This window comes from Equus przewalskii, chromosome 10 (genome assembly GCF_037783145.1).
Source record: "Equus przewalskii isolate Varuska chromosome 10, EquPr2, whole genome shotgun sequence".
NCBI classification, from domain to species: Eukaryota; Metazoa; Chordata; class Mammalia; order Perissodactyla; family Equidae; genus Equus; species Equus przewalskii.
Genome location: NC_091840.1, coordinates 20172153 through 20195187, shown reverse-complemented (window position 1 = coordinate 20195187; position 23035 = coordinate 20172153). Strand labels below are relative to the sequence as shown.

The 23035-nt window shown below is 45.2% G+C and overlaps 1 protein-coding gene and 2 long non-coding RNA genes across 3 annotated transcripts; 1 reads left to right on the top strand and 2 right to left on the bottom strand.

Annotated features, from left to right (window-relative positions):
* Positions 1 to 1600: 1600 nt before the first annotated feature.
* LOC139074037 (uncharacterized) lies at positions 1601 to 12451 on the bottom strand. Its single transcript, XR_011523347.1, has 2 exons — positions 12311 to 12451; positions 1601 to 5912 (listed from the first exon to the last, which is right to left on the bottom strand). It is a non-coding gene; the product is annotated as an uncharacterized lncRNA (long non-coding RNA).
* LOC139074036 (uncharacterized) lies at positions 11244 to 16228 on the top strand. The gene is made up of 3 exons (XR_011523346.1): positions 11244 to 11358; positions 13778 to 13872; positions 16147 to 16228. It is a non-coding gene; the product is annotated as an uncharacterized lncRNA (long non-coding RNA).
* On the bottom strand, positions 14066 to 22009 carry AARSD1 (alanyl-tRNA synthetase domain containing 1). Its single transcript, XM_008543400.2, has 12 exons — positions 21854 to 22009; positions 21565 to 21696; positions 19690 to 19849; positions 18967 to 19024; positions 18362 to 18518; positions 18150 to 18266; positions 17808 to 17938; positions 17424 to 17490; positions 17151 to 17242; positions 16634 to 16688; positions 15433 to 15527; positions 14066 to 14291 (listed from the first exon to the last, which is right to left on the bottom strand). The coding sequence occupies exons 1-12, from the start codon at positions 21890 to 21892 to the stop codon at positions 14156 to 14158; spliced, it is 1239 nt and encodes a 412-aa protein (XP_008541622.2). The 5' UTR covers positions 21893 to 22009; the 3' UTR covers positions 14066 to 14155.
* Between the last annotated feature and the right edge of the window lie 1026 nt (positions 22010 to 23035).

Below are 23035 nucleotides of genomic sequence, written 5' to 3'. Positions count from 1 at the left end.
TAAGATCAAAGCCTACTTTTAGGTTCATTCTCCAAGAGAAAAGAATAGGAAAAACTGAGCCATAAGCACAGTATCCAGGGCTGCACCAGAAGAGACACATTGCCTGCACAGAGCTCCCCAAGTGCCCCTGCTGTCCTGGCGCCTCCCTCGGGACCCTCCCGACACAGCCACAGCAATGAAGGACCTAGCAACGGGCTCCCAGGGCCCTGCTCCAGGGCGTCAGTTCCAGCCGCTCCCTGATTGGCACCACCCTTCAAGCCCAGGAATGGTCCTTCACTCCTCTCTCTCTCACTCCCACATCCCATGGGTCAGGAAGTCCCAATGGCTTTATCTTCAAGTATATCCAGGCCCACCACTTCTCACCTGGATTCAAGCCATCAGCTTCTCTCACCTGGATTATAGCACTAGCCTCAACAGAGTAGTAGTAGCAATTATTTTTAAATGAAAGTCAGACCCTGGCCCATGTGCTTAAAACACTTCAGGAGGTGGACTGTCACTCAGAGTAAGAGCTGTACTCCTCACAGGGGCCCACAAGGCCCCTTACCTCTCTAAGCCACTATCACTCCAGCCATTCCAGCTCATTGCCTTCCTAGCAGGCCAGGCACACTCCAGCCTTAGGGCTTGGCACCAGCTCCTCCCTCTGCCCCCAGACTCTGCCCTCACATCCCTCCGTGCCTGCTGCCCTCACCTCCATCATCTTGCTCAATTCTCATCTCCTCAGTAAAGCCTTCCATGATGTCCCTATTTAAAATTTCCACCCGCCCTACCGCCTTCCTCTCCCCTCCGACCCTCTGCATTCCCAATTCTCCTTCCCTTCCCTTCTACCTTTTTTCTTTTGTGTTTACTTATTGATTTTATTTATTGTTTATCCTGTGCCTGCATCACTAAAATATAAAGTCTACTAGGGCAAGAATTGTTGTTTTGTTCACAGATGTATTCCAAGCACCTAAAATAGTCCCTGGCATATGGCAGGCATCAGTAAATGTTGGTTGAAAGTGATCAGTGTTCTGGCCATAACTGTTGGTAAATAATTTGAATACATCTAAAAATATCCTGTTGGGGCCGGCCCCGTGGCCAAGTGGTTAAGTTCATGCGCTCCACTTCAGCGGCCCAGGGTTTTGCTGGTTCGGATCCGGGGGGCGAACATGGCACCATTCGTCAGGCCATGCTGAGGTGGCATCCCACGTGTCCCACATGCCACAACTAGAAGGACCCACAACTAAAATATACAACCATGTACCAGAGGGCTTTGGGGAGAAAAAGGAAAACCAAAATCTTTAAAAATATCCTGTAAAACTGTCCTGTAAAAGGCAATCAAAGGAAAAAGAAACAACAAAGCACATCATGGGGAAACAATTGTGATTAGCAACTGTTGTAAATCCAAAATGATTGTACACGAAATGAGAGCATCTACCAGTCCCACTGCTCCCTCACCCCCACCCCAAACTACCTGACTAAAGGAGGCTCAGCCTTGGTGGTCTAGAAAATGCTGCTCCTTCTGTTTCATCATTTCTCAAATTCATTTCAACATTATGGCTTGCTTTGAGAAAAAGATATAAAAGGAATCCAAATAGGCAATGAAGAAGTGAAACTCTCGCTGTTTGCAGACGACATGATTTTTTATATAGAAAACCCGAAAGAATCCATCAGAAAACTATCAGAAATAATCGACAACTACAGCAGAGTTGCAGGGTACTAAGTCAACTTACAAAAATCAGGAGCATTTCTACACACCAATAATGAACTAACAGAAAGAGAACTCAAGAATACAATCCCATTTACAATTGCAACAAAAAGACTAACATATCTAGGAATAAATTTAACCAAGAAGGTGAAAGACCTATACAAGGAAAACTATAAGACATTACTGAAAGAAATTGATAACGACATAAAGAATTGGAGAGATATTCCATGCACACGGATTGGAAGAATAAACAGAGTTAAAATGTCCATACTACCTAAAGCAATCTACAGATTCAGTGCAATCCCAATCATAATCCCAATGACATTCTTCATGGAAATAGAACAAAGAATCTTAAAATTCACATGGGGCAACAAAAGACCCCGAATAGCCAAAGCAACCCTGAGAAACAAGAACAAAGCTGGAGGCATCACAATCCCTGACTTCAAACATATTACAAAGCTACAGTAATCAAAACAGCATGGAACTGGTACAAAAACAAGTACACACATCAATGGAACAGAATTAAAAGCCCAGAAATAAAACCACACATCTATGGACAGCTAATTTTCAACAAAGGAGCTGAGAACATACAATGGAGAAAGGTAAGTCTCTTCAATAAATCGAGTTGGGAAAACTGGTTAGCCACATACAAAAGAATGAAAGTAGACCATTATCTTTCTCTATACACAAAAATAGACTCAAAATGGACCAAAGTCTTGAAGGTAAGACCTGAAACCATAAAACTTCTAGAAGAAAATACAGGCAGTGCACTCTTTGACATCAGTCTTAAAAGGATCCTTTCGAATACCACGTCTTCCCAGACAAGCGAGACAAAAGAGAAATAAATAAGTGGGACTTCATCAGACTAAAGGGCTTCTGGATGGCAAAGGAAACCAGGATGAAAACAAAAAGACAACCCACCAACTGGGAGAAAATATTTGCAAATCATATATGCAACAAGGGGTTAATCTCCATTATATATAAAGAACTCACACAACTGAACTACAAAAAATCAAACAACCCAATCAAAAAGTGGGCAGAGGGGGCTGGCCCAGTGGTGTAGTGGTTGGGTTTGCAAACTCCACTTCAGCGGCTGGGGGTTCACCAGTTCAGATCCTGGGCACAGACCTACACACCACTCATCAAGCCATGCTGTGGCCGCGTCCCACGCAGTGGGGCTGGAGGGACTTGCAGCTGGGATGTGCAGCTGAGTGCTGGGGTTTTGGGGAGAGAAAAATGAAAAAAGAGGAGGATTGGCAACAGATGTTGGCTTAGGGGCAATCTTCCTCCCCACCTCCCCCAAAAAAATGTAGGCAGAGGGTATGAACAGACATTTTTCCAAACAAGATATACAGGTGGCCAACAGGCACATGAAAAGATGCTCAACATCACTAATCATCAGGGAAATGCAAATCAAAACTACACTTAGATATTACTTATGCCTGTTAGAATGGCTATAATCACCAAGACAAAAAATAACAAATGTTGGAGAGGATGTGGAGAAAAGGGAACCCTTATCCACTGCTGGTGGGAATGCAAACTGGTGCAGCCACTATGGAAAACAGTATGGAGAGTTCTCAAAAAATTAAAAATAGAAATACCATATGACCCAACCATCCCATTACTGGGTGTTTAATCCAAAGAATTTGAAATCAACAATACAAAAAGACTTACACACCCTTATGTTCATTGCAGCATTTTTCACAACAGCCAAAACATGGAAGCAACCCAAGTACCCACTGCCCGATGAATGGATAAAGAAGATGTGGTGTATATATACAATGGCATACTAATCAGCCATAAAAAAGACAAAATTGTCCCACATGGATGGACCTGGAGGGTATTATGTCAAGTGAAATAAGCCAGACAGAGAAAGGCAAACACCATATGATTTCACTCATTTGTGGAAGATAAACAAACTTGCGGACAAACAGAACATTTAAGTGGTTACCAGGAGGAAGGAGGTTGGGGGGTGGGCACAAGGGGTGTAGGGGTACATTTATATGGTGACTGACAAATAATAATATACAACTTAAATTTTACAATGTTATAAACTATTATGACCTCAATAAAAAAAGATAATAAGGGGAAAAAAACTACAATGAGATATCACGTCATGCCCATCAGAATGGCTATAATTAACAACACAGGAAATAACAAGTGCTGGAGAGGATGTGGAGATGAGGAAACTCTCATACACTGCTCGTGGGAGTGCACACTGGTGTGGCTACTATGGAAAACAGTATGAAGATTCCTCAAAAAATTAAGACTAGAACTACCATACCACCCAGCTATTCCACTGCTGGGTATTTATCCAAAGAACATGAAAACTCAAATGCATAAAGATATATGCACCCCTATGTTCATTGCAGCATTGTTCACAATAGCCAAGATTTGGAAGCAACCTACGTGCCCATCAAGGGATGAACGGATAAAGAAGATGTGGTATATATACACAATGGAATACTAATCAGCCATAAAAAATGATGAAATCTGGCCATTTGTGACAACATGGATGGACCTTGAAGATATTACGCTAAGTGCAATAAATCAGAGGAAGAAAGTAAAATATTATATGATCTCACCCCTAAATAGAAGATAAAAACAACAACAAACAAACACATAGAGACAGAGATTGGACTGGTGGTTACCAGAGGGGAAGGGGGTAGGGAGGAGGGAAAAAGGGGTGATTAGGCACATGTGTGTGATGATGGATTGTAACTAGTCTTCGGGTGGTGAACATAATGTAATCTACACAGAAATCGAAATACAATGATATACACCTGAAATTTATATAATGTTATACACCAATGTTTACCACAATGAAAATAAAAATAAAATAAAATTACGGCTTGCTTTGTTTTCAGACCATGACTTTCTTGAACAGTGGATCTTTTTGGTTTTCTTCGAAGTTTCTAATTGTCTTTGCCTTTTCTCCTTGGAAGATATGACATACACCTTCAGCTCATCAAGGACTTCAGTGTTCGTTGTCATGTGACACAGCTGTTATATCATAGCACCTTCACCTACAGTCCTTGCTTAGCTTTGCTGTTTCTTATAGCCTATGTTGTCCTCTTTCTTGAACTCTTCTTTTGCCAGAGTTCATCCAACAAATCCAATCCAGTCCAATCCAATATTGTTTGTTCTAGAAAGGGAGCACAGGCCGTAACCTGTCTGAGTCCTCGTCTGCCTACCAGCATCCCTATTTTGCTCATCTCTAGAATCATGTCAAGCTTTAAACTCCAGGTGACTGCTGATGCCATCAGAGGCCAGTCTTTGCAGCCACAGCTTTCCTCATATGTTGTGCAAGCTCCCTCTGCATCCTCGTATCCATCTTCTCACAGTGGCCACGGAACCACGTAGAAACAGTTGAAGCCAGCTCTCCAAGATAGATACACTCTATGCTTTAAGAAATGGTGAACAAATTCAACGTGTATCCACCAGGTTAAATTAGGAACTCGTCAGCACATCTTGCCATGAAAGCCTATTGTGAGGATTTTATAAAAATAAATCACCCATTGATTTATGGGGGACATCTAGATTCTTATAAAGTAAATTTAATTAGAAAGCAAAGGATAACTAAATGAGCCAGAAATATGGAACGTCATTGTTCCACTCTATCAACAATCAAAAGTTGAAAGAGCTGTAGAGTCAAGAAGCTGAAAAAAATGAGTTAAACATGCATAATTTCAGGAAGAAGGAGAAAATTTGAGAGACAGCCTGGAGATAACATTCAAGCCCCAGTTTTAAAAAAGATGAAGAAAATACAAAAATGTTGTCTGTTGTCTCGTAGCCATTGATAGAATTAGTACAAAGGAATTCAGAGAAAGCCTTGGAAATGGGAACAACAAATACTGTTTTCTGAATTGTTAGGACCCAGCAGAATCTCTGGCCTTGGTGGAGTTAAATGCATAAAATATGAAGCATCAATTTAATCAGAGAAGGGTTAAAACTCTCAAAAACACAAAAGACAAATCATTTCCAGAAGGCCACATCTCGTCTCTTGATCCCCTGCTTGCATTTTGGGAAACGTCTGATTACTCCACATCCCACAGACAAGGGAACAGGATGATTAGAAGCCTTCCTTCAGGCTGGCTGAATGAGCAGGGGCTCTTTTAGCCTTCTTTTTTCTGGCAGAGGCCTCAGGAACCACAGGCTTGCAGCACCCCCTGCTGTCAAACTGCAAAAGACGGCGCCTGGATGCTGGGACTGAGGCTGCCACGGGATTCTGGTTTGGAGCAAGAAGCAAATTACAAGAGCAGAAGAAATTCAAAATTAGTTTTCATGTAAAACGTCAGGATGAGTTACTTTGGCTGGTAACAGACACCAAAGACAAAGCAAAGAAAAACGGGGCAGCTGAACTTTTCCAGAGAGGCAGTTTTTCAGCTGAGTGGAAATCACCAATTCACTCACACCAAGGTTCCAAAATAGGAAAAATACCCTTTTTCTAGCACCATTTGTGAAACACATGTAATACTGTCTCCATAGAGAGCGAGCCCAGAGTAACAGAAAATGCGGAGAAACGCAGGCTTAGAATTAAATGTAGGGAATCAGGAGCTTTTCTTCTGGACCCCAAAAGGATAACCCCCCAGCTCTTCAGTTCCAGCATTATAATGCATGTACCTGCTCTAACAGAGGCAAAATTAAAGGCCACATGGCAACATTATAATGGAAGTTTTTCACTTCTATTTATAGCTTGCTTATTGGATCCTTTTTCCTTGCCAAAAACACCAGACAGCCTGAAGATCCTTAAATGCCCCTGTCCTGAAATCACTTATTTAACCATGAGAGAGATGCTAGCTTATGAAAGAAAAGATATTGGTCACATACATAATTTGCGTGATCTTTTAAAGTATATAGTAGACACACCAAGAGGCCACACAGCACAGTGATTAGACAGATGGACTCGGGAGCCAGGCTGCTGGTTCAAAGATATACCCTGCCATTTACTAGCTGAGTGACCTCAGGCAAGCTCTTTACCTCTCTGTGCCTCAGTATCCTCATCCGTAAAATGGGGATGACAACAAGATCTATCTCATGGGGTTGTTATGAGAATTAAACAAGTTGATAATTATAAGGTGATTTGAACAATGCCTGGAAGAAGTATATAAAAGTATTGGTTTAATATCAACCAATAATTTAACAATACCACACAATAATAAAATAAAAATTGTGCAGTGGCACTGAAGTTGGCTTTTCACTACTTGGAATTGCAATTGGCAGAGGTTTCTAGCAAGCACACCTTCCCCGTGTTCATGAGGTCTTTTTCAGACAATTGTGTCTTTGTCACTCTCTTTTTGCTGAGGTGTAACACAGGGTTTGCCTTCTGATAACGGGGAGGCAGGTGGGCCTCTGGGAATCAGAAGAAATGGACTAGCAGGGGCAGGAGAGGCTCATTTGGATGAAGAGCAACAGGAGTTCCATGTCTGTCTGTTTGCCTCCCTGTAGCAGTCACATAAAAGGTGCCCAAAGCATGGATGACTCATAGATAAATCCAGCAGCCTCTTCAAGGCCATGGTCACCTTCTGGGCCTGAGGACAATTCACAGCTCCAGAATTTCTATAACGAAGGGTCTCAGTGATTACCATCTGGTTGGAAGGGAAACAAACTAGTTTTTTGTTTTGGGGAGTTTTTTGGGTGAGGAAGATTGGCCCTCAGCTAACATCTGCGCCAATCTTCCTCTGTTTCGTATGTGGGACACCACCACAGCATGGCTTGATGAACTGTGTGTGGGTCCACGCCTGGGATCCAGGCCCATGAACCCCTGGCCATTGAAGCAGAGCACACGAACGTAACCACTATGCCACTCTGCAGTCCCAACAAACTAGTTTTGCTTACCTAGTAAGCACACTGCTTTATTTGAGATGGCCTGGATGCTGGAGGTCATGAGGGGACTAAATTCTCCCCAAGCCTCCTTTGTCGCTACCACAACCCTCCCCTGCTCTCCTCCCCCCTTATTTTCTTTCATTTCACCCTGTTCTTTTCCTCTTTGACTTAACAAAATGTATAATTTTACATTTATTTGCTTGTCCCTTTCCTGTCTTTCTTCTGCATGGCCGTAAATGCCGTCAGAACACTGACCACAGCCGCATCATTCACCAGTGTGGCCTCGTTCTTAGAACAGTGTCCAGAACACACCACACTCTCAATAAACATCTATTAAATAAATGAACAAATGAATTCTGTGATTTTTTATGCACAAGTCAACAACAATAAAAGCAGATGATATGAAAGGAAGAGGGACTTTCATTTCCACAGAAGAAAACGTTGCCTCTTCCCTTATTTCTGAAACACTTGGCTTTGAGGTTGGTGTTTGAAGACAATATTTACCAGCAAGCCTTGGCTGCAGGTCGCTCCTGCAGGGAGTTATGAAAGGGCTCAGCAAAAGCAAGAGAAGGCTGCCCTGTGAGCACCTCTTCCGCTCTGGACACAGGCCCAGGTCAGTTCACTAAGACTCCCTCTTGTTCCTTAAAGTTGAGAGCCTGGCACTCTGCCAGCAGTAGTCTGCACAGAAGGTGCAGACATTTCTAGAGAAAGAAGGAAACTTCTCCGTCATTTTTCCCAGATAGCCCTGGTTGCCCTCCATCAAGGGCGCTTTAGTCACTGTTTGGACCAAATTCAGCAAAGAAATGGGAGACACAGAAGCTTTCTGCAAGAGTTTTTCATTAGAGTGTGTTGAGCTGTCTGTTTTCCCAGCAAGGCCCTGGAGTTTATTTAAGTTCTTTTTAAGGAAAAGACCTGGCATTCTAGCATAGCTTGGCCGACTCACTGGTTTCCACTCAGGACTGAAGGGTGGGATGGGGCTACAGGACATTGGGGCACAGTGCCTTCCTGACTTCAGTGTGTCCCCTGCTCTGTGTCTGTCCTTCATCTTTCATACTAACATGTGACCCACATCCTATCTGTGCACATCCGGTCACACAGGACACCCTCACCTTGGTGCAAGCCACAACGTCTACATCTTCAGTGACTAATGGATACTTAAGTCATAAAACTTTCTTAGAAGACAAGGTGCCCCTTCTCACTATTTCTACGCTGTAAGAGTGGGTTATAATAACGTTCCAGAATACACAATCTATGTATGTATGTATATGTACATAAAACTCTATCACTTTTTGTGCTACTTGATAAAATATTTATTATTCTGTTTGTGCTCATTTGACGCTACTCTGACAGACGATTAAACTCATTCTGCTTTGTTTTCCGGTAAACCTCAGGAAGGACAGTCCACCCATGCCCTGAACACAAACTGTTCCTCTCCCCTCTCCCCAGGCTACTGGATTAGGGCCCTTTGACAGGCGTGAATGACATTACCAGTCCAAAAATGCTCCCTCATTTTCCCTTTGTTTACACAACTAATTAATGTTTTTCACATAATTTGCTCAAGTGTTTATATATTTTCCTAATTGAGTTATTTCGGAAAGTTCCATCTTTCTTAGGACACCGTGTTCACATCCTCATTTTCAGGTCAAGAAACAGAAGCTCAGGGGGAGTCTCTGCAGGGAGACCAGACCCCTTGGTTTGCCTGGGACAGTCCGGGTTTGTGACTGGGGTGCTGGCATCATGTGTGGAGCACTCGTTTCACTCTCAGAAGCGCCCACATTTGGATCATAAATGATACGGTGACTCTAGGCCTACATGACCAGAATCCAGCTGAGTGGTGGCAAGCAAGGGTGGCCTCCAACCCATTGCTCTGACACCCTGATGAAACAGAAACACAAAGGGACAGAGGGAGATCTCACACACAGAGAAAATGAATTCACGTGGGTCTCTGTTCAAGGGGATCTGCCTGAGTCCTCCTGTAAGTGAGGAACCTTCTATGAAGCAAAGACGACTTGCCCGCCTCCCACCGGTGAACCCATTTTGTCCTGCATGATTTCTATACTATGGTTTTGTCTTAAAACATGACACCTATTTGAGAAAAGCAGGATGCAGAGGAGTGTACAGTATGTGCCATTTATGTTTCAAAAGAGGCAAGATTGATACACATCTATGAAAAAATACTACCAGAGGATGCACGAGAAGTTGATAACAGTGGTTGTCTCCGTCAAGGGGAACTGGGTGGCTCAGGGGCAGGGTTGGGGGAAGACTTTTTTTTTTGAGGAAGATTTGCCCTGAGCTAACTGCTGCCAATCCTCCTCTTTTTGCTGAGGAAGACTGGCCCTGAGCTAACATCCATGCCCATCTTCCTCCATTTTATATGTGGGATGCCTACCACAGCATGGCGTACAAAGCGGTGCCATGTCCGCACGTGGGATCCGAACCAGCGAACCCCGGGCAGCCAAAGCAGAATGTGCGCACTTAAGCGCTGAGCCACCAGGCCGGCCCCAAGGGGAAGACTTTTACAAAACACATTTTAAAAATCTCCTGATGATGCTTAGGCCTAGTGATGCAGCATCAATGCCTAAATTTTGCCTCAGAAACTCAAATTCCCCTTCCTTCTGGCCACCTCCTTGCAGCCCAGCTCTCCCACCAATCCATCTCCTGGACCCAGCTGAGGCCCTCCGACTCCAGGGTCCTGTCCTTCACATGTAGGCTGCCTTCTGGCTTTCAATCTTACCAGACAAGCTGTTTCAGCTTCTTTCACTTTCAGAGAAGACTCATTAGACCTTGTCATTCTCTCCTTAAGGTCTCTTGAAACATGAGGAAAAAATGATTCCCCACCAAAGCTGGATCGTCCCAGAGGCCTATTCTATGAAACTTCACTTCTCTTTCAGCAAACCACGTTTACGTCCAGAAGCTCATTTCATGATGCTCCTCTCAGGGTTGGAGGAAGAAACGGAAGCAGCTGCCCAAAGGCGCAGCCAGTTTATCTCCCCTAGGTGGCAGTTTTCTCCTTCTTTTTCTTGTGTCATTTCATCCTGACTGTCTATGCCTTGACTATTTGTTCTGGCTAAAGTTAATTGTGGCTGGATCTGAGTGTTAGGTTGATTTCAGCTTAAGATCTTAATTACAAAGGTGAGTAATTTTTGCCAACACCAACAGAGAGCTCATTCACCAGTTGAGGGGCTAAAATATTTACCACCGAAAGTGGCAGCGTCAGATTTTGGCCCATCATTGACTCAGCTGTCTTAACTGCTCACGTGTAAGGGGAGTTTGTGCACTATTTGGAGGACGGGTACAAGATCGCCCGGGTTATGAAACCTTGAGTTTTGAGGCAGTGGGCTGCCGCAGGAAGAGGTTGCACAAAAGTTCAGGGACGAGACTCCTACTGGGGCTCTACCATTGAGTGGCATACCTTTGGACAATTCACTTAAGTTTATCTCCTTTAATGGTTAAAATGGTAAATGTTATGTTATGTTTATTTCACCACAATAAAGAAAAAAGAGTTTATCTCCTCATTTGCCAGATCAGATTGTCAATCTGTAAGTTTCCTTCCAGGCCTGGAATTCTGTTTTGACTCTGCGACCTTAGTTAGGACAGTCCTAGAAAGACCTGGAATCTAGTTGGAAAATTGGGAATTAGTACTGGACAGCTCCTAAAATTGGGATTGTGTTTAGAAAAGAGGTAATTTGTGAATAAAATGTTTCCTCTTGCAAAGACTGAAAGGGATATCACTAATTTCCTGGTTTCACAGACTACATTTTTATTCATTTGTACCCCAAACTTCCTACCAGTATGATATCACAGCACGTGGAATCCCTGAACTTCACCAGAAGACCCAGGATTCAACTGTAAGTTTGAATGTGAAGGGTCAGCACAACTCCAAACATCATGACTGACATGCTCTGTGGGGGAAAATGCAAGGGCTGTTTGGGGGGATTTGCCTACATTTTGAAATGGAATGGCGCATTAAAAATTACTTGTTTTGGCGCTGGCCCAGTGGCACAGCGGCAAAGTTCACACATTCTGCTACAGCAGCCCGGGGTTTGCTGGTTCGGATCCCAGGTGCAGACTTAGGCACCGTTTGGCAAGCCATGCTGTGGCGGGCATCCCACATATGAAGTAGAGGAAGATGGGCACAGATGTTAGCTCAGGGCCAGTCTTCCTCAAAAAGGAAAATTACTTGTTAAATTTGAAACTAACCTTTTTAAGTAACTACCTCAGGAGCTTATTGCACTATGGTACTAATTATGCACCACTGGCACCTAACCTGCCAGAACTTCCTTATCTATAAAATAAGGTGGTTGCACTAAACCAATGGGTTTCAAATGGTGCCCTGTGGCTCCACGGGGGGCCTGAGGGCCTTCCTAAGGGCTCGCAAAACTCCAAGCCTCCACTCCCTGTTCCAAGCAGATCAGCGCAGCTTTCACCCATTTCTACATTGGGCTTCTGTATGAAGACCTCATGAAGAAAGGCTGCCTTCATTTAAACTGAAAAGCTTGGAAGCCACTGCACGAGGTCACCACTCAACTCCTTCCACTAAAACTCTTTGAAGCCATGCTCCCTGCCTGCCTCAGTTTCTCTAGCATGAACAGCAGCAGACTTCCTCAGGTGGGAATTTTACCTGAATAAAGTCCTTGTGTGAACAAGGAGATGAATCCCTAAGCTGAAGCTATTTGCCAGTAGCCGCTGGGCTCAAAAGAAGCCTCCCTTGGGCTCAATCATAGCTCCAAATAACTCAGGAAAGCACACGGGACGCCCGCACCCACAGCCGCAGCAGCACCATGCAGGGACGGGGCTCACCTGGGGGTGGAGGGAGGGCAGCCACTCTGCATTTGCAATCCAGTCCCAATCTGCAGGTAAACAGGAACAGAACATGAGGTAATCAAAACTTACATGTTCAGAGCGAGCCTAGGGGTTAAAGTTTGGCGCTCACCACCTGGGTGTCCCGGGTTCACTTTCCAGGTGGCGGAACCACACCACTCGTAGCCATGCTGCAGCGGCGGCTCACAAAGAACTAGAACGACTCACAGCTAGGATATACAAATATGCACTGGGGCTTTGGGGAGAAAGAAAAGACAACAGACGCTAGCTCAGGGTGACTCTTTCCCTGTCAAGAATAAAAAAAGTTTAAGTGTTCTTAGTTATCTCGGGGAATCCACAAAGTGGTTTCCTTGAGCACTTACAGTTGAATACATTACTTCACAACACCCCAGAGAACTGGGCACTGCCATTACCACCATTTCACTGGTGAGAAAACTGAAGGTTGAGAGGGCAAGGTAACTTTCCCCAGGTGAGTAAACGACAGAACCAGAAGTTTTTTAGTTGTATTCTTAAATTGTGAAGTATAACCTCATGGAATAAAACGTAAATGTAGACTATAATGAATAATCATAACGCAAACACCTACGTAAGCGCTACCCAAGTCAAAAAACAGAACACTGCTGGCACCCCAGAAACCACCCTCCCCTCCATCTTGGGTCCCTTCTCCATCCTGCCCCCCAGAAGTAAACACTGTCCTGACTTTTAAAAGTAATAACTTCCTTGCTTTTCTTTGGTTTTATCACCTATAGACGCACAAAGTCAGGATTTTTACTCAGGTCTGTGAAACTCCAAAGTCTATGCTCTTAACCTCGAGATAACACTTCCTCTTGTTCTATCAGTTACTGCAAGATGAGTTTAAATCTTTCATCAATTGTGGATTTGTCTGTTTCCCCTTTCAGATCTGCCAACGTCTGCTTTACGTACTTTGAGGCTGTTATTAGATACTCAAACTTAGAACTACTTTATCTTCCTTTTATCATGACGTCCTCTTGATCTCTAATAATGATTCTTAAGGTCTCATTCATCTAATATTAATAATGCTACACCAGCTTTCTCTGGATCGTCTTCCAAGGTATCTTTTTCCATCCTTTTTTTTGAGGAAGATTAGCCCAGATCTAACATCTGCCGTCAATCCCCCTCTTTTTGCTGAGAAAGATTGGCCCTGAACTAACAAACGTGCTCATCGTCCTCTATTTTTTAATATGTGGGACACCTGCCACAGCATGGCTTGATAAGCAGTGCGTAGGTCGGCACCCAGGATCCAAACCAGTGAACCCTGGGCCACCGAAGCAGAACATGCAAACTTAACTGCTACACCACTGGGCCGGCCCCTTTGCATCCTTTTTCTGCCTCAATAACAGACCTGGAGCATCTTTCTACTGTATATTTTTGTGGCTTCTTGACCTATTTGCAAAGTCACTGATACTTTTTAGTTCTGAAACACAGGACTAGGAAAAGAAGAAAAAAAAAGAAAACAGAGATGATGAATCTAAGCCCTACGTCAAGCCTCCAGACTGATGTGCACTCGCCTAAGGCAGCAGGTATTTCTGCGTGAAGAAAAGTTTCAGCTGGGTTTCAATAAATTAGCACAACCCATCAACATAATGCTCATGCACGTCAGCTATGCCTAGCGGACCCAATTAGAAAGTTGTTTATTCACAAATATTCATTGCATAAGCACACTGGACTATACTGTATAAATTAGTCATATAAATATACATGGTACTACAATCATTTCAAGTCAAACTATTTTATTGTCCAAGAGATTCTGTGGTCACAGGAGGCCCATTCTCAATGGCAGGCGGCAGGGAGGCGCCCGAGTCCTCACTCCTCAGCACTCTGCGTGCTGACATAGTCCTGGAGAAGCGCCTGCACCTCTAACCGCCGGCTCATCTTGGTGGCCTTGCCCTGAAAGCGGCCTTTCTTCCCTGCTCCTTTGCCTTCCAGGATCTCAGCCACCCTGGGGAGCAGAGAAAGAGTCAGGGAGAAGGTCTTTGTGAGAGAAACCACAGAAAATCCAAGGGCAGCCTTGAGTCCTTCCCCAAGGGCTGAGGGGCGGTAGAGGAAGAGTAGATGGCTTCTAGAAATCCTTCCTAAAAATATCTGCATGTGTGCACAAAGTTATATATACTATGCTTATTGTAAAAGTAAATAACTGGAAACAACAGAAGTGTCTAGAAATGGGTTTGGAACCCTCCAGGGAGCAGGGTCAGTGCACACTAGGAGTAGGGGGCTGTGGACATAACCCCTTTGGGGAGCAGCAGTGAAGGAAGCTGGGGGTGACTGAGAAGGTGGGACTCTGCAACCTGGACGAGCCCGTCCTGTCTGAAGAGCGTGGCCACTGCTCAGTTCCTTGAAGCTACTACCATGTGGGAATGTGTCAAAATTAGATGCTAATTTTGAAAATTTAACAGAGTACACAGCCCAAACCACTCAACAGCCCACATCTGGCTGCCTCTGCTTTAAACGTTATGTTTTCCTTCAATGTCTCACAATGAATACAGATGCATCAGAGCCAATCAGGACTTTGAAAACCCTAAAAGCCAGAAAGAATACAGGGCAATACACCTCCATATCTAATTTAAAATAATGAAATATAAACAATACAAGGAAAAAGTAGTTCAACAAAGTTCTGACTTTTCCATAACAACTACATCAATGCCTTTTTTGATTTAGTCCCCAAATCCTAATTTTTCTTCCCCAGAGAGTTTGTCTGTGCCTCTGCTTTGCTGGTGCCTTCAGCATATGCTTCACCTGCCTACTGATAATCCAGCACCTGTATTCATGTATGTCCTAAGAATCTCAATTTCTAAAAGAAAAAGCAGAAAGCACATGAGATCTGGAGCCAAAAGACCTGGGTTTGAGTCTCGGTTCTGCCACTTTAACTGTGAGCTCTCAGGCACGTGACGTGCCATCTCTCATCTGTAAAACTGGGAATGATGATGGTGACAATTGTTTCTGCTCAGCCCATCTCACGTGCCTGTTACGTGAATCCAAATGAGATGGCAGATGTGGTGGCCCTTCTCATTGGTAAAGGGCTATATTGGTAGGTTAGGCTTAGAGACTCTCCTACCCATGCAAAGCAGTCCACAGAAGATTACCTGGGCCCCAGGGTCTCCACAGCCTCAGCCGGCCCTGCCAGTAGGAAGAGTCCAGCACCTTTCTCATCGCCCACAGTTAAGAACAGGAAGGTCTCCTAGGAGGCAAGACAAGCAGATGAGCCCCAATACTTAAGGATGTGGGTCAGGCCTCCAACTCTGCACTCTCATCAGTCTCAAGAACAGATTTTCTTTTTTATCATATTGCAATATATAAATAGAGCAAATCAACATATCGTACACCTTATACTTACACAATGTCATAAGTCAATTATATCTCAACTCAAAAAAAAGAACAGATTTTTCCCCCTAAACCACAAGCGAGGTTTCTGATGAGCAATATTGTAGCCCCTCCACTCTGGCCCATGAGGGCCAAGAAACCCTTTTGAGAGTGACTATAGGAAACTTAGGTTGAACAGTAAGGAGGCGGCAGAAGGCTGCTGACCATGACCAACCATAAAATGCCTTCAGGGATCTAACTCCTGCCAACTTTTGCAGCCTGGCCACCACCCTCCCCCGACGCACCCTGTGCCTGCCATTGACGAAACCTGGTTCCCTCCGCCTGGCCACGTTTGCTCCCTTGTCTGTCAATGACCACTAAGCAGTCTTCAAGGCCCCTCCCCTGAAGCCTCCCCACCCTTTCAGCTAATGTGCTCCTGCGCCTCTAGCATTTATCACCCTAAATTGAACATGTCTCTGCACTTGTTTGTCTCCCAGACTAGAGTGAGCTCCTCGAGAATCAGTACTCTCTACACAGAAGAAGTGAAGAAAAACGGACACACTCCTTGGCCCAGTGCAGGTATGCCGAAAAGTGTTTTTGGAGTAAATGTGAAAGACAGACCTGGAAATCACTAAGCTCTGGACTATCAGGACAGGAAGGGGCAGATGAAGCCAGAGGCAAAGGAAAATGGAAGGGATGGCCTTCAAAGGGCCTAGCCTACCCCTGCATTTCTAAAATCAGGCCCTCAGCACACATAAATGTGAGTGGTTTGGAGAAGTTCCAGCTCTTGATGAAACTAGCTCAGAAGCTGGTAAATGTCACAGCCCCAGAAGGAGCAGTACCATAGACCCCGCCTGGCACCTAAAACAGAGCTTGGCTGGCACCCTACTCTTCATGTATTCATGTGGAGGGACTTCAGCTAATCTAATGCCCCCTACTTAGGTCTCTACCCAGGGTGGACAAAGAATCTCACGCTCCTCTTACCTCTGACCCAATCTCATTGGCAATGATATTCATGAACTCAGAATCACCCTCCTTCCTAAAACAAAGGACACAGACGTGAGATCCAGGTTGGAGTGTGAGCTGGGAAACAAGAAGCCCAGCTCCTCCTGAGGCTGGCTTCACTGCTGCCTGCTTGTGCAAAGTGCCAGACCCCCTTAGAAAGAAAGAGAAAAACTGCTAGCTGAGGGCCAGCAGGACGGCCTTCTCAGCCTTAGTAGTTTAAAACAAGATTTGTATTTGTTTCTGTCTCCCTTAAATAGGATTCACCCAGATAAGTGGAGATCTATTAGATGGTGAAGAAGGTAAGGAAAGGTGCTAATGAAAGTTACAGTGTTGTAGTGAAGATGTTTAGATCAAACCTAGGAAACCTGGTAGGTAAAACATTTCTTAGGGTCTGTTTAGCATTGAGAGTACCAATGAGCGACCGGCCTCCCACCACGCACTGCACACAGGGGAGAGGCTGAGCCCTAAGCCCAAGGCCCTCTGCTTTGTCTCTCACCTGTGTAATGCAACCACACCTCCCCAGTCTGGGCTGTTCCTGAGGCTGTGAGCAACATGCACAGCCAGGTCTCTGAGCAGATTCAGGTTGCTCTGAAATGGATGACATAACAGGTAGAAAGGATAACAAGCAGGAGCACTACCTTCCCTCTGCTTCATTCTCCCTCACTCCTCCTCTGACAAACCACACATCTGGTTAGGCAGAGGGGCTGAGTCTGGGGAGCCCATTCCAGGCAGAGCCCAGGCCCACTCCACCCTCCATGGAATCAATCACCTTCTGCAGGAGCTTGGTGGAGTTCTGTAGCTTTTTCACTGCTTCCACATGATCCTCTGCTCCACACCTGCAAGAGAGGTTTGTGGAGACCTGCCCAGTTTCCCAACTGCCTTTGGCGTTAGACATAAATCAATGATGCCCTTCTCGAGAGTTTGTCTTCCTCCAGATGCGGACCTGGGGACAAGGAGGCCTCGCAGGCAAATGAGGGGAGAGGATAAAAAGGAATAAACCATTTTGTGTGCATCCGATTTACAAAGCAAAGTGCTTTATCATTTATGATTGCATCTTACCCCCCTGAGATGATTCTGTCTACATTAGGGGTAGGAGAGCTAAGCTCCGGGGCGCCCTGGCTCTGAGAAACAGGAGCCACAGAAGGGGGCATACTTAAGCAGAGAGGTCAGTGCTTTTTCAGTCCCATGACTTCTCTCCATCCACTTAAGCACTCGGTTCCCAGCCAGAAATATCAGGTTGGTTTTGTTCTTTTTCCCCTTCTCAGTGGCCAGAATTTTAATGACCTAGATGAGGCAAGCGGGTAACACACATGCATAAACCACAGTGGGTGCTGGGCCTGAGGGTAGGAGACACCTAGACCTCCCCCAGCTCTGAAGCAATAAAGGAGTGATTCGCTTAGGACTCAAGTGTCCTCCTCTATCACTCCCAGCCTGTCGTGATCCCGCACTCCCCCGACACTCCCTCTCCCACCATTCAACAGCCCTTCTCACCTACCTGAAGGTCACTGAGATTGCTCACGTGGGTCCCACAGCACATGTTGGAATCAACACCCTTGATGGTAACAACTCGAATGGGCCCAGCATGATCGTCCGGCAGACCCCGGCCCCTCACCTGGAACACAGGGGAGGGAGAAGGGCTGTCTGAATTTTGATGAGGCGCCCTCAGAGGGCCATTCTACAGAGGCCACCCTGCTGGCTCTCCCTCACCTGCTCCACCTCAGGATCATCCAGGCTCAGTTCTCGCACATTCACGGGCAGCCGATCTCTGATTTTTTCATTGACACTTTGCTCGATGGCAGCTACTTGCTCTGTAGTTACAGAGGGGCTATCCAGCTCAATCACACTCCGGAGTCGCCCTAACTCCCTGCCAGAAGAAGTAGGTGGTCACAGGATGCTGATGATGACAATAACAACAATATAGGAAAGTTTACAGTTTACAAAGAATGTTTGTGTAAATGCCGTTAGTTAATCCTCCCCAAAATCTTGTAAACTAGGGATTGCTAGTCCCATTTCACAGGTGAGGGGCATGAAAGAATGTGATCAAGGTCATGCAGCCAGGATTCACCCCTAGGTGTTTGGGCTCCAAATTCCATGTTCTTTCCTAATCAAAGGCAAATGTCTTCTCTCATCCTTGCGTTCCCCCTAACAAACACAAGGTCACCCACCACCCCATCTTCAAGGGGAACAGGACAACACAGCAGATTTTGAATACTACTCTTTCTTTTATCCTCCTCCTCCCTGACCCATGCCTGGGAGAGGAGATGGTAGTCAGAGACCCATGCCCTGTGGTTAGTCTTATGCCTCCTGCTCACCATGATGTTGTCTTTAGCCCAAACAGATGGTCGGCAACTGCTGTAATAAGATGCTGCCCTGAGCAGAGAGAGCAAGAGACAGAGTGAGAAGCCTACAGTCACACGCTCCCTCAGTGATATCATCACAGAAATTCTCCTTGTTGAAGACCTGCCAGGCACTGGGTAATACTCTTGAGACATACTTCATTGAAAAACCTCACAAGAATTCTGCAAGAGGCTTTGTGATGCCATTTCACAAATGATCTACTACAGAGGTCCAGGGGAATGACAAGGAGAGCTGGGACGGGGATGACTGCGTTGACAGTGGAAGGAAGTGGAGAGATATTCAGAAGATAAACCGACAGGACTCAGTGATCCACTGACTTCCAGGATTTCAGCAACTGGGTGGTTGCTAACGGAAGATCAGGTGTAGGGGAGGCGGTGGCTTCTTAACTCTGTTTTGGATATTTTGAGTTTAAACAGCCTATGAGACATCCAGATAAAGATATCAAGTGGGAAGTGCGTAATACTCAATCCAGCAGTCATTCTAATAAATTTCCTTTAATTGTTCATATTGCTTCTATAACACTTATCATATCCTGCGTGAATCAGAGCTGATTCTGAATACGTCCATCTCTTCCAAAGGGTTCACTCCTAGAGAACCCAAACCACATCTCAACCATCATGGCATCCCCATACTTGGCAAGTGCCCCTTCTGTATGTCCCCCATCCCACCCTACCTACCTGAATGCTGCTGCATGTGGTCAAACCTCCGCTCCCAGTCCACCCGGACCTGGACCTCACTCCCAGGGGTCAGGGGTGTCTGTGTGAAATGATCAGCCTGAGCCCCCCGGCGGGTCACTCTCAGCACAGGGACACCATCAATTGTACCATGGTCATCAGGCTGAGGGAAAGAAGTAAAGGAAATCAGTAGTGGGAGGCAGGGCTCACCCTAGCTCCTGGATACAAAGACCCCTAGGCAAAGTATGTGAGAAACAGACTTAGAATTTAAGATTCCCTAAAGGACAAGAGGCAATGCCAAGTGAGATGGGTCCACTTTGTTCCATGAAGGGACTGTCTCTGTCCTCTCCACTGTGAACATCTGTATGTTTCGTTCTTCAGAACAGAATTAAAACACAGATTGTAACTACAGCAAGGACGATTTCAGTAAAACTCAAAGAACCTTAATCCTCTCTCACTGCCTTACTTTACATTCTTATCTTTCAGTAGTCTCTAAAATGACTGAATTTTCCTCCCTCCCTCCACTCCATCCTCTGCACTACTACTAGAATTGGATTCCAAAATACTCATTCATTTAAAAAAGTATCAAGTGCCAACTGCTTACAAGACAGTGTGTCAGCCTAAGAATACAATGTAGACAAGACAGGGTCCCTCAAGGAACTAAGAGCCTGGAGAAGAATACAGACAGGTAAACAGATAACTGCAACATGATCTACAACAGGCTATAATGTGCAAAAGTGCACTGTTCTAGAGGAGCTCAAAGGAAAGAGACCCAACAGTCTTGGGGAATCAGGGAAGACTTCTTGAAAGAAGTGATGTCTAAAATGCGAACTTCTATGGACACCTCAGGGCACAGATTTTCCTTCAGCAGATCAGGAAACCTCTATGTTGGGAAAATCACTGAAATAATGACAAGTGGTATGAAATAGGGACTTTCTCACTATCAAGTTTATTGAACGTGTTTTCTCATGTCATTTCTTTGCCTAAGTACTTCCATGGCTCATCACAGCTTTCTGAATGAAGTCCACACACCTGAACACATCCTTCAAGGACCTCTGAACTGACCCATACTTACCTTTTCAAGGTCATCTCCAGCCTGTCATCAACATGCACCACAGGCTCCAACTATATGGGACTATTTGCAGTTACCCAGACACATCAGATTGCCTCAGGCTTCCCTGCCTTTGTTTGTGCTATTATCTCTGCTGAAAAGGGCTCTCCTATAATGCCCACCTTTGGGGTTGTTATCCTCCCCTTCCATGTTCACACCCTACTCTGTCATAGCACTGATAAGTCTGCCCTCTGTTGTGCTATTGTAACCCATCTAACACACTTGAACTCTCTCAGAGGAATCTTTTTCAGTCCCTGCCAAACATCCTAATTCCTACCTCAGGGCCGTTGCACTCGCCATTCTCTCTGTCGGGAATACCTCCCCCTTCCCTGCCAGTACCACCAGATAACTGCAATGGCTCCCCCCCCCTACTTCACTTACATCTCTACTGAAACAACTTGCCCCCTACTAGGAGAGCATCTCATCACTCTCTTTCCCTCAAGCTTTATTTTTCTTTACAATACTTATACCTAGCATACTATTTCTTTATCTCTTCAGGGTTTTGTCTGTCTTCTCCAATAAACATTTCATATATGAAGAGACACTGTCTTGTTCACCCCTTATCCTTGGAACCTGGAACAGTACCTAACATACGTTACAGCCAGATAACTACTTGTTGATAAACACTTGATGGATGACCAATCGAGCTGAACTGAACATCTGTATTTATTATGGCTGAGGCAGAGGCGCAGGAGAGCATTTTCCACCTGAGCATGAAGGACTTAGTAGCTTCCTGGGGAGGTCGGGCTGAGGAACGGGCCTGGTACCTGCCCCCCGCCCTCGGGGAAAAGCAGCGTGTCTTCCAGCACCACTTGGAAACCGCTCAGCACCTCCTTCTTGCCGTTGCTTCCTTCTGTCTGCAGCTCCGCGGGACGGCAGGAGACCACGGTGGTGGCGAACTGGGCAGAGGGAGGAGAGAATAAAGCCCGCCCCGCGCCCTCAGTACGCCGGGACTGAACCTAGCTCGGCGCTCCCTCCACGCGGCGCCCTTCTCCCGCACCGCCCCGCCCCGCCCCAGTGCTCGCAGCCGCAGGTCCCGCGCCCAGCCGGCCGCACCTCCCGGGCGTAGCTGTCCCGCTGACACCGGAACGCCATCGCTGCCGTCTCCCCGACGCCGGGAGCGGCGCGCGCCGGCGCGCCTGGAGCGGACGGAGAGCCACGCGGGACAATCTTCAGTACGGGCCCGCCTCTGCGCAGACGCAAGAGGGTGAAGGATGGGGTGTGGTTTGGACAAATTTATTGAAAACGCGATTTGCAGGCTTTTCGGGGTTTCTAGCAGTTGTTTTAAGACTTTGAAAAGCACCAGAACACAAAACAGAACAACACTTCGGCCTGAATTTGTCAAAGCATTCGTTTAGCCCCGTTGGGCCCCAGGGATGTGTGTAATTCGGCCCCGCGGAATCCCAGCTAGGTGGCAATGGGAATGGTACTAGCCTGGATACACAGCTGCGCAACCCAATAGAAATGTAATGCAAGCCACATGTTAATAATATATTTTATTTAAATCAATATATCCAGAATATTGTTTTATCATGTAATGGGTATTTAAACATAAGTGAGGTATTTTTTTCCGTGCAAAATTTTTGAAACCTGGTGTGGATTTTACACTTACAGCACATCTGTTTGCACCAGGCACATTTCAAGTACTACTCAATAACCACATATGACTAGTGCTACCGAACTGGAAAGTGTAGATAAAAAGGTCAACAGAAGTTAACGACAGAAGTGAACAAACTGCAATCAGTGCCTTAAAACGTTAAACGGACTAAAAGTAAAAATTAACTTTCTGCTCTTTTAAACCAACTAATAAAAAGCTTGAAGAATCCAGATGTTTCAGAATTTAGAATTTCTCAAATTTTAGGCAGTAATGCAGAGCATACCCCATGTGTTATGTAAAACGCTCTATTTGGAACTCTGGAACAACACCATGTAATCAAAGGCATGAATATTTATGCTGAGGAATAAGCACACTAAATGGAATAAACAAAGACTATAAATAACCTCACATCATTTTAGGTCAGGTTTTGCTGTCGAATGAGTTTTGGCGTCAATTTTTCTTTTTTAAGTTGGTTTTCAGAACTTGTCAGTTTTCAGAATTGTGGATAAGGGGACATATGCTATACAAGTTCAAATCCCAGCTCTGCCACTTATTGTGACCTGTTTGATCACCTATGAAGAAAAGACCTACTTATTTTATAAGGTTTATATGAGGTTCAAAATTTTAAATGAGATAATATA

Bases quoted from the DNA above. Each gene is read 5' to 3' on its own strand.
- AARSD1 (XM_008543400.2), bottom strand. From the start codon at position 21,892: ATGGCGTTCCGGTGTCAGCGGGACAGCTACGCCCGGGAG. The intron at 19,850-21,564 runs GTACCAGGCCCG...TCTTTCCCTCAG, and splicing joins TCCCCGAGGGCGGGGGGCAG to CCTGATGACCATGGTACAAT. The intron at 17,491-17,807 runs GTATGCCCCCTT...CCTCTCTTGCAG, and splicing joins GCACTGACCTCTCTGCTTAA to GTGTGGAGCAGAGGATCATG.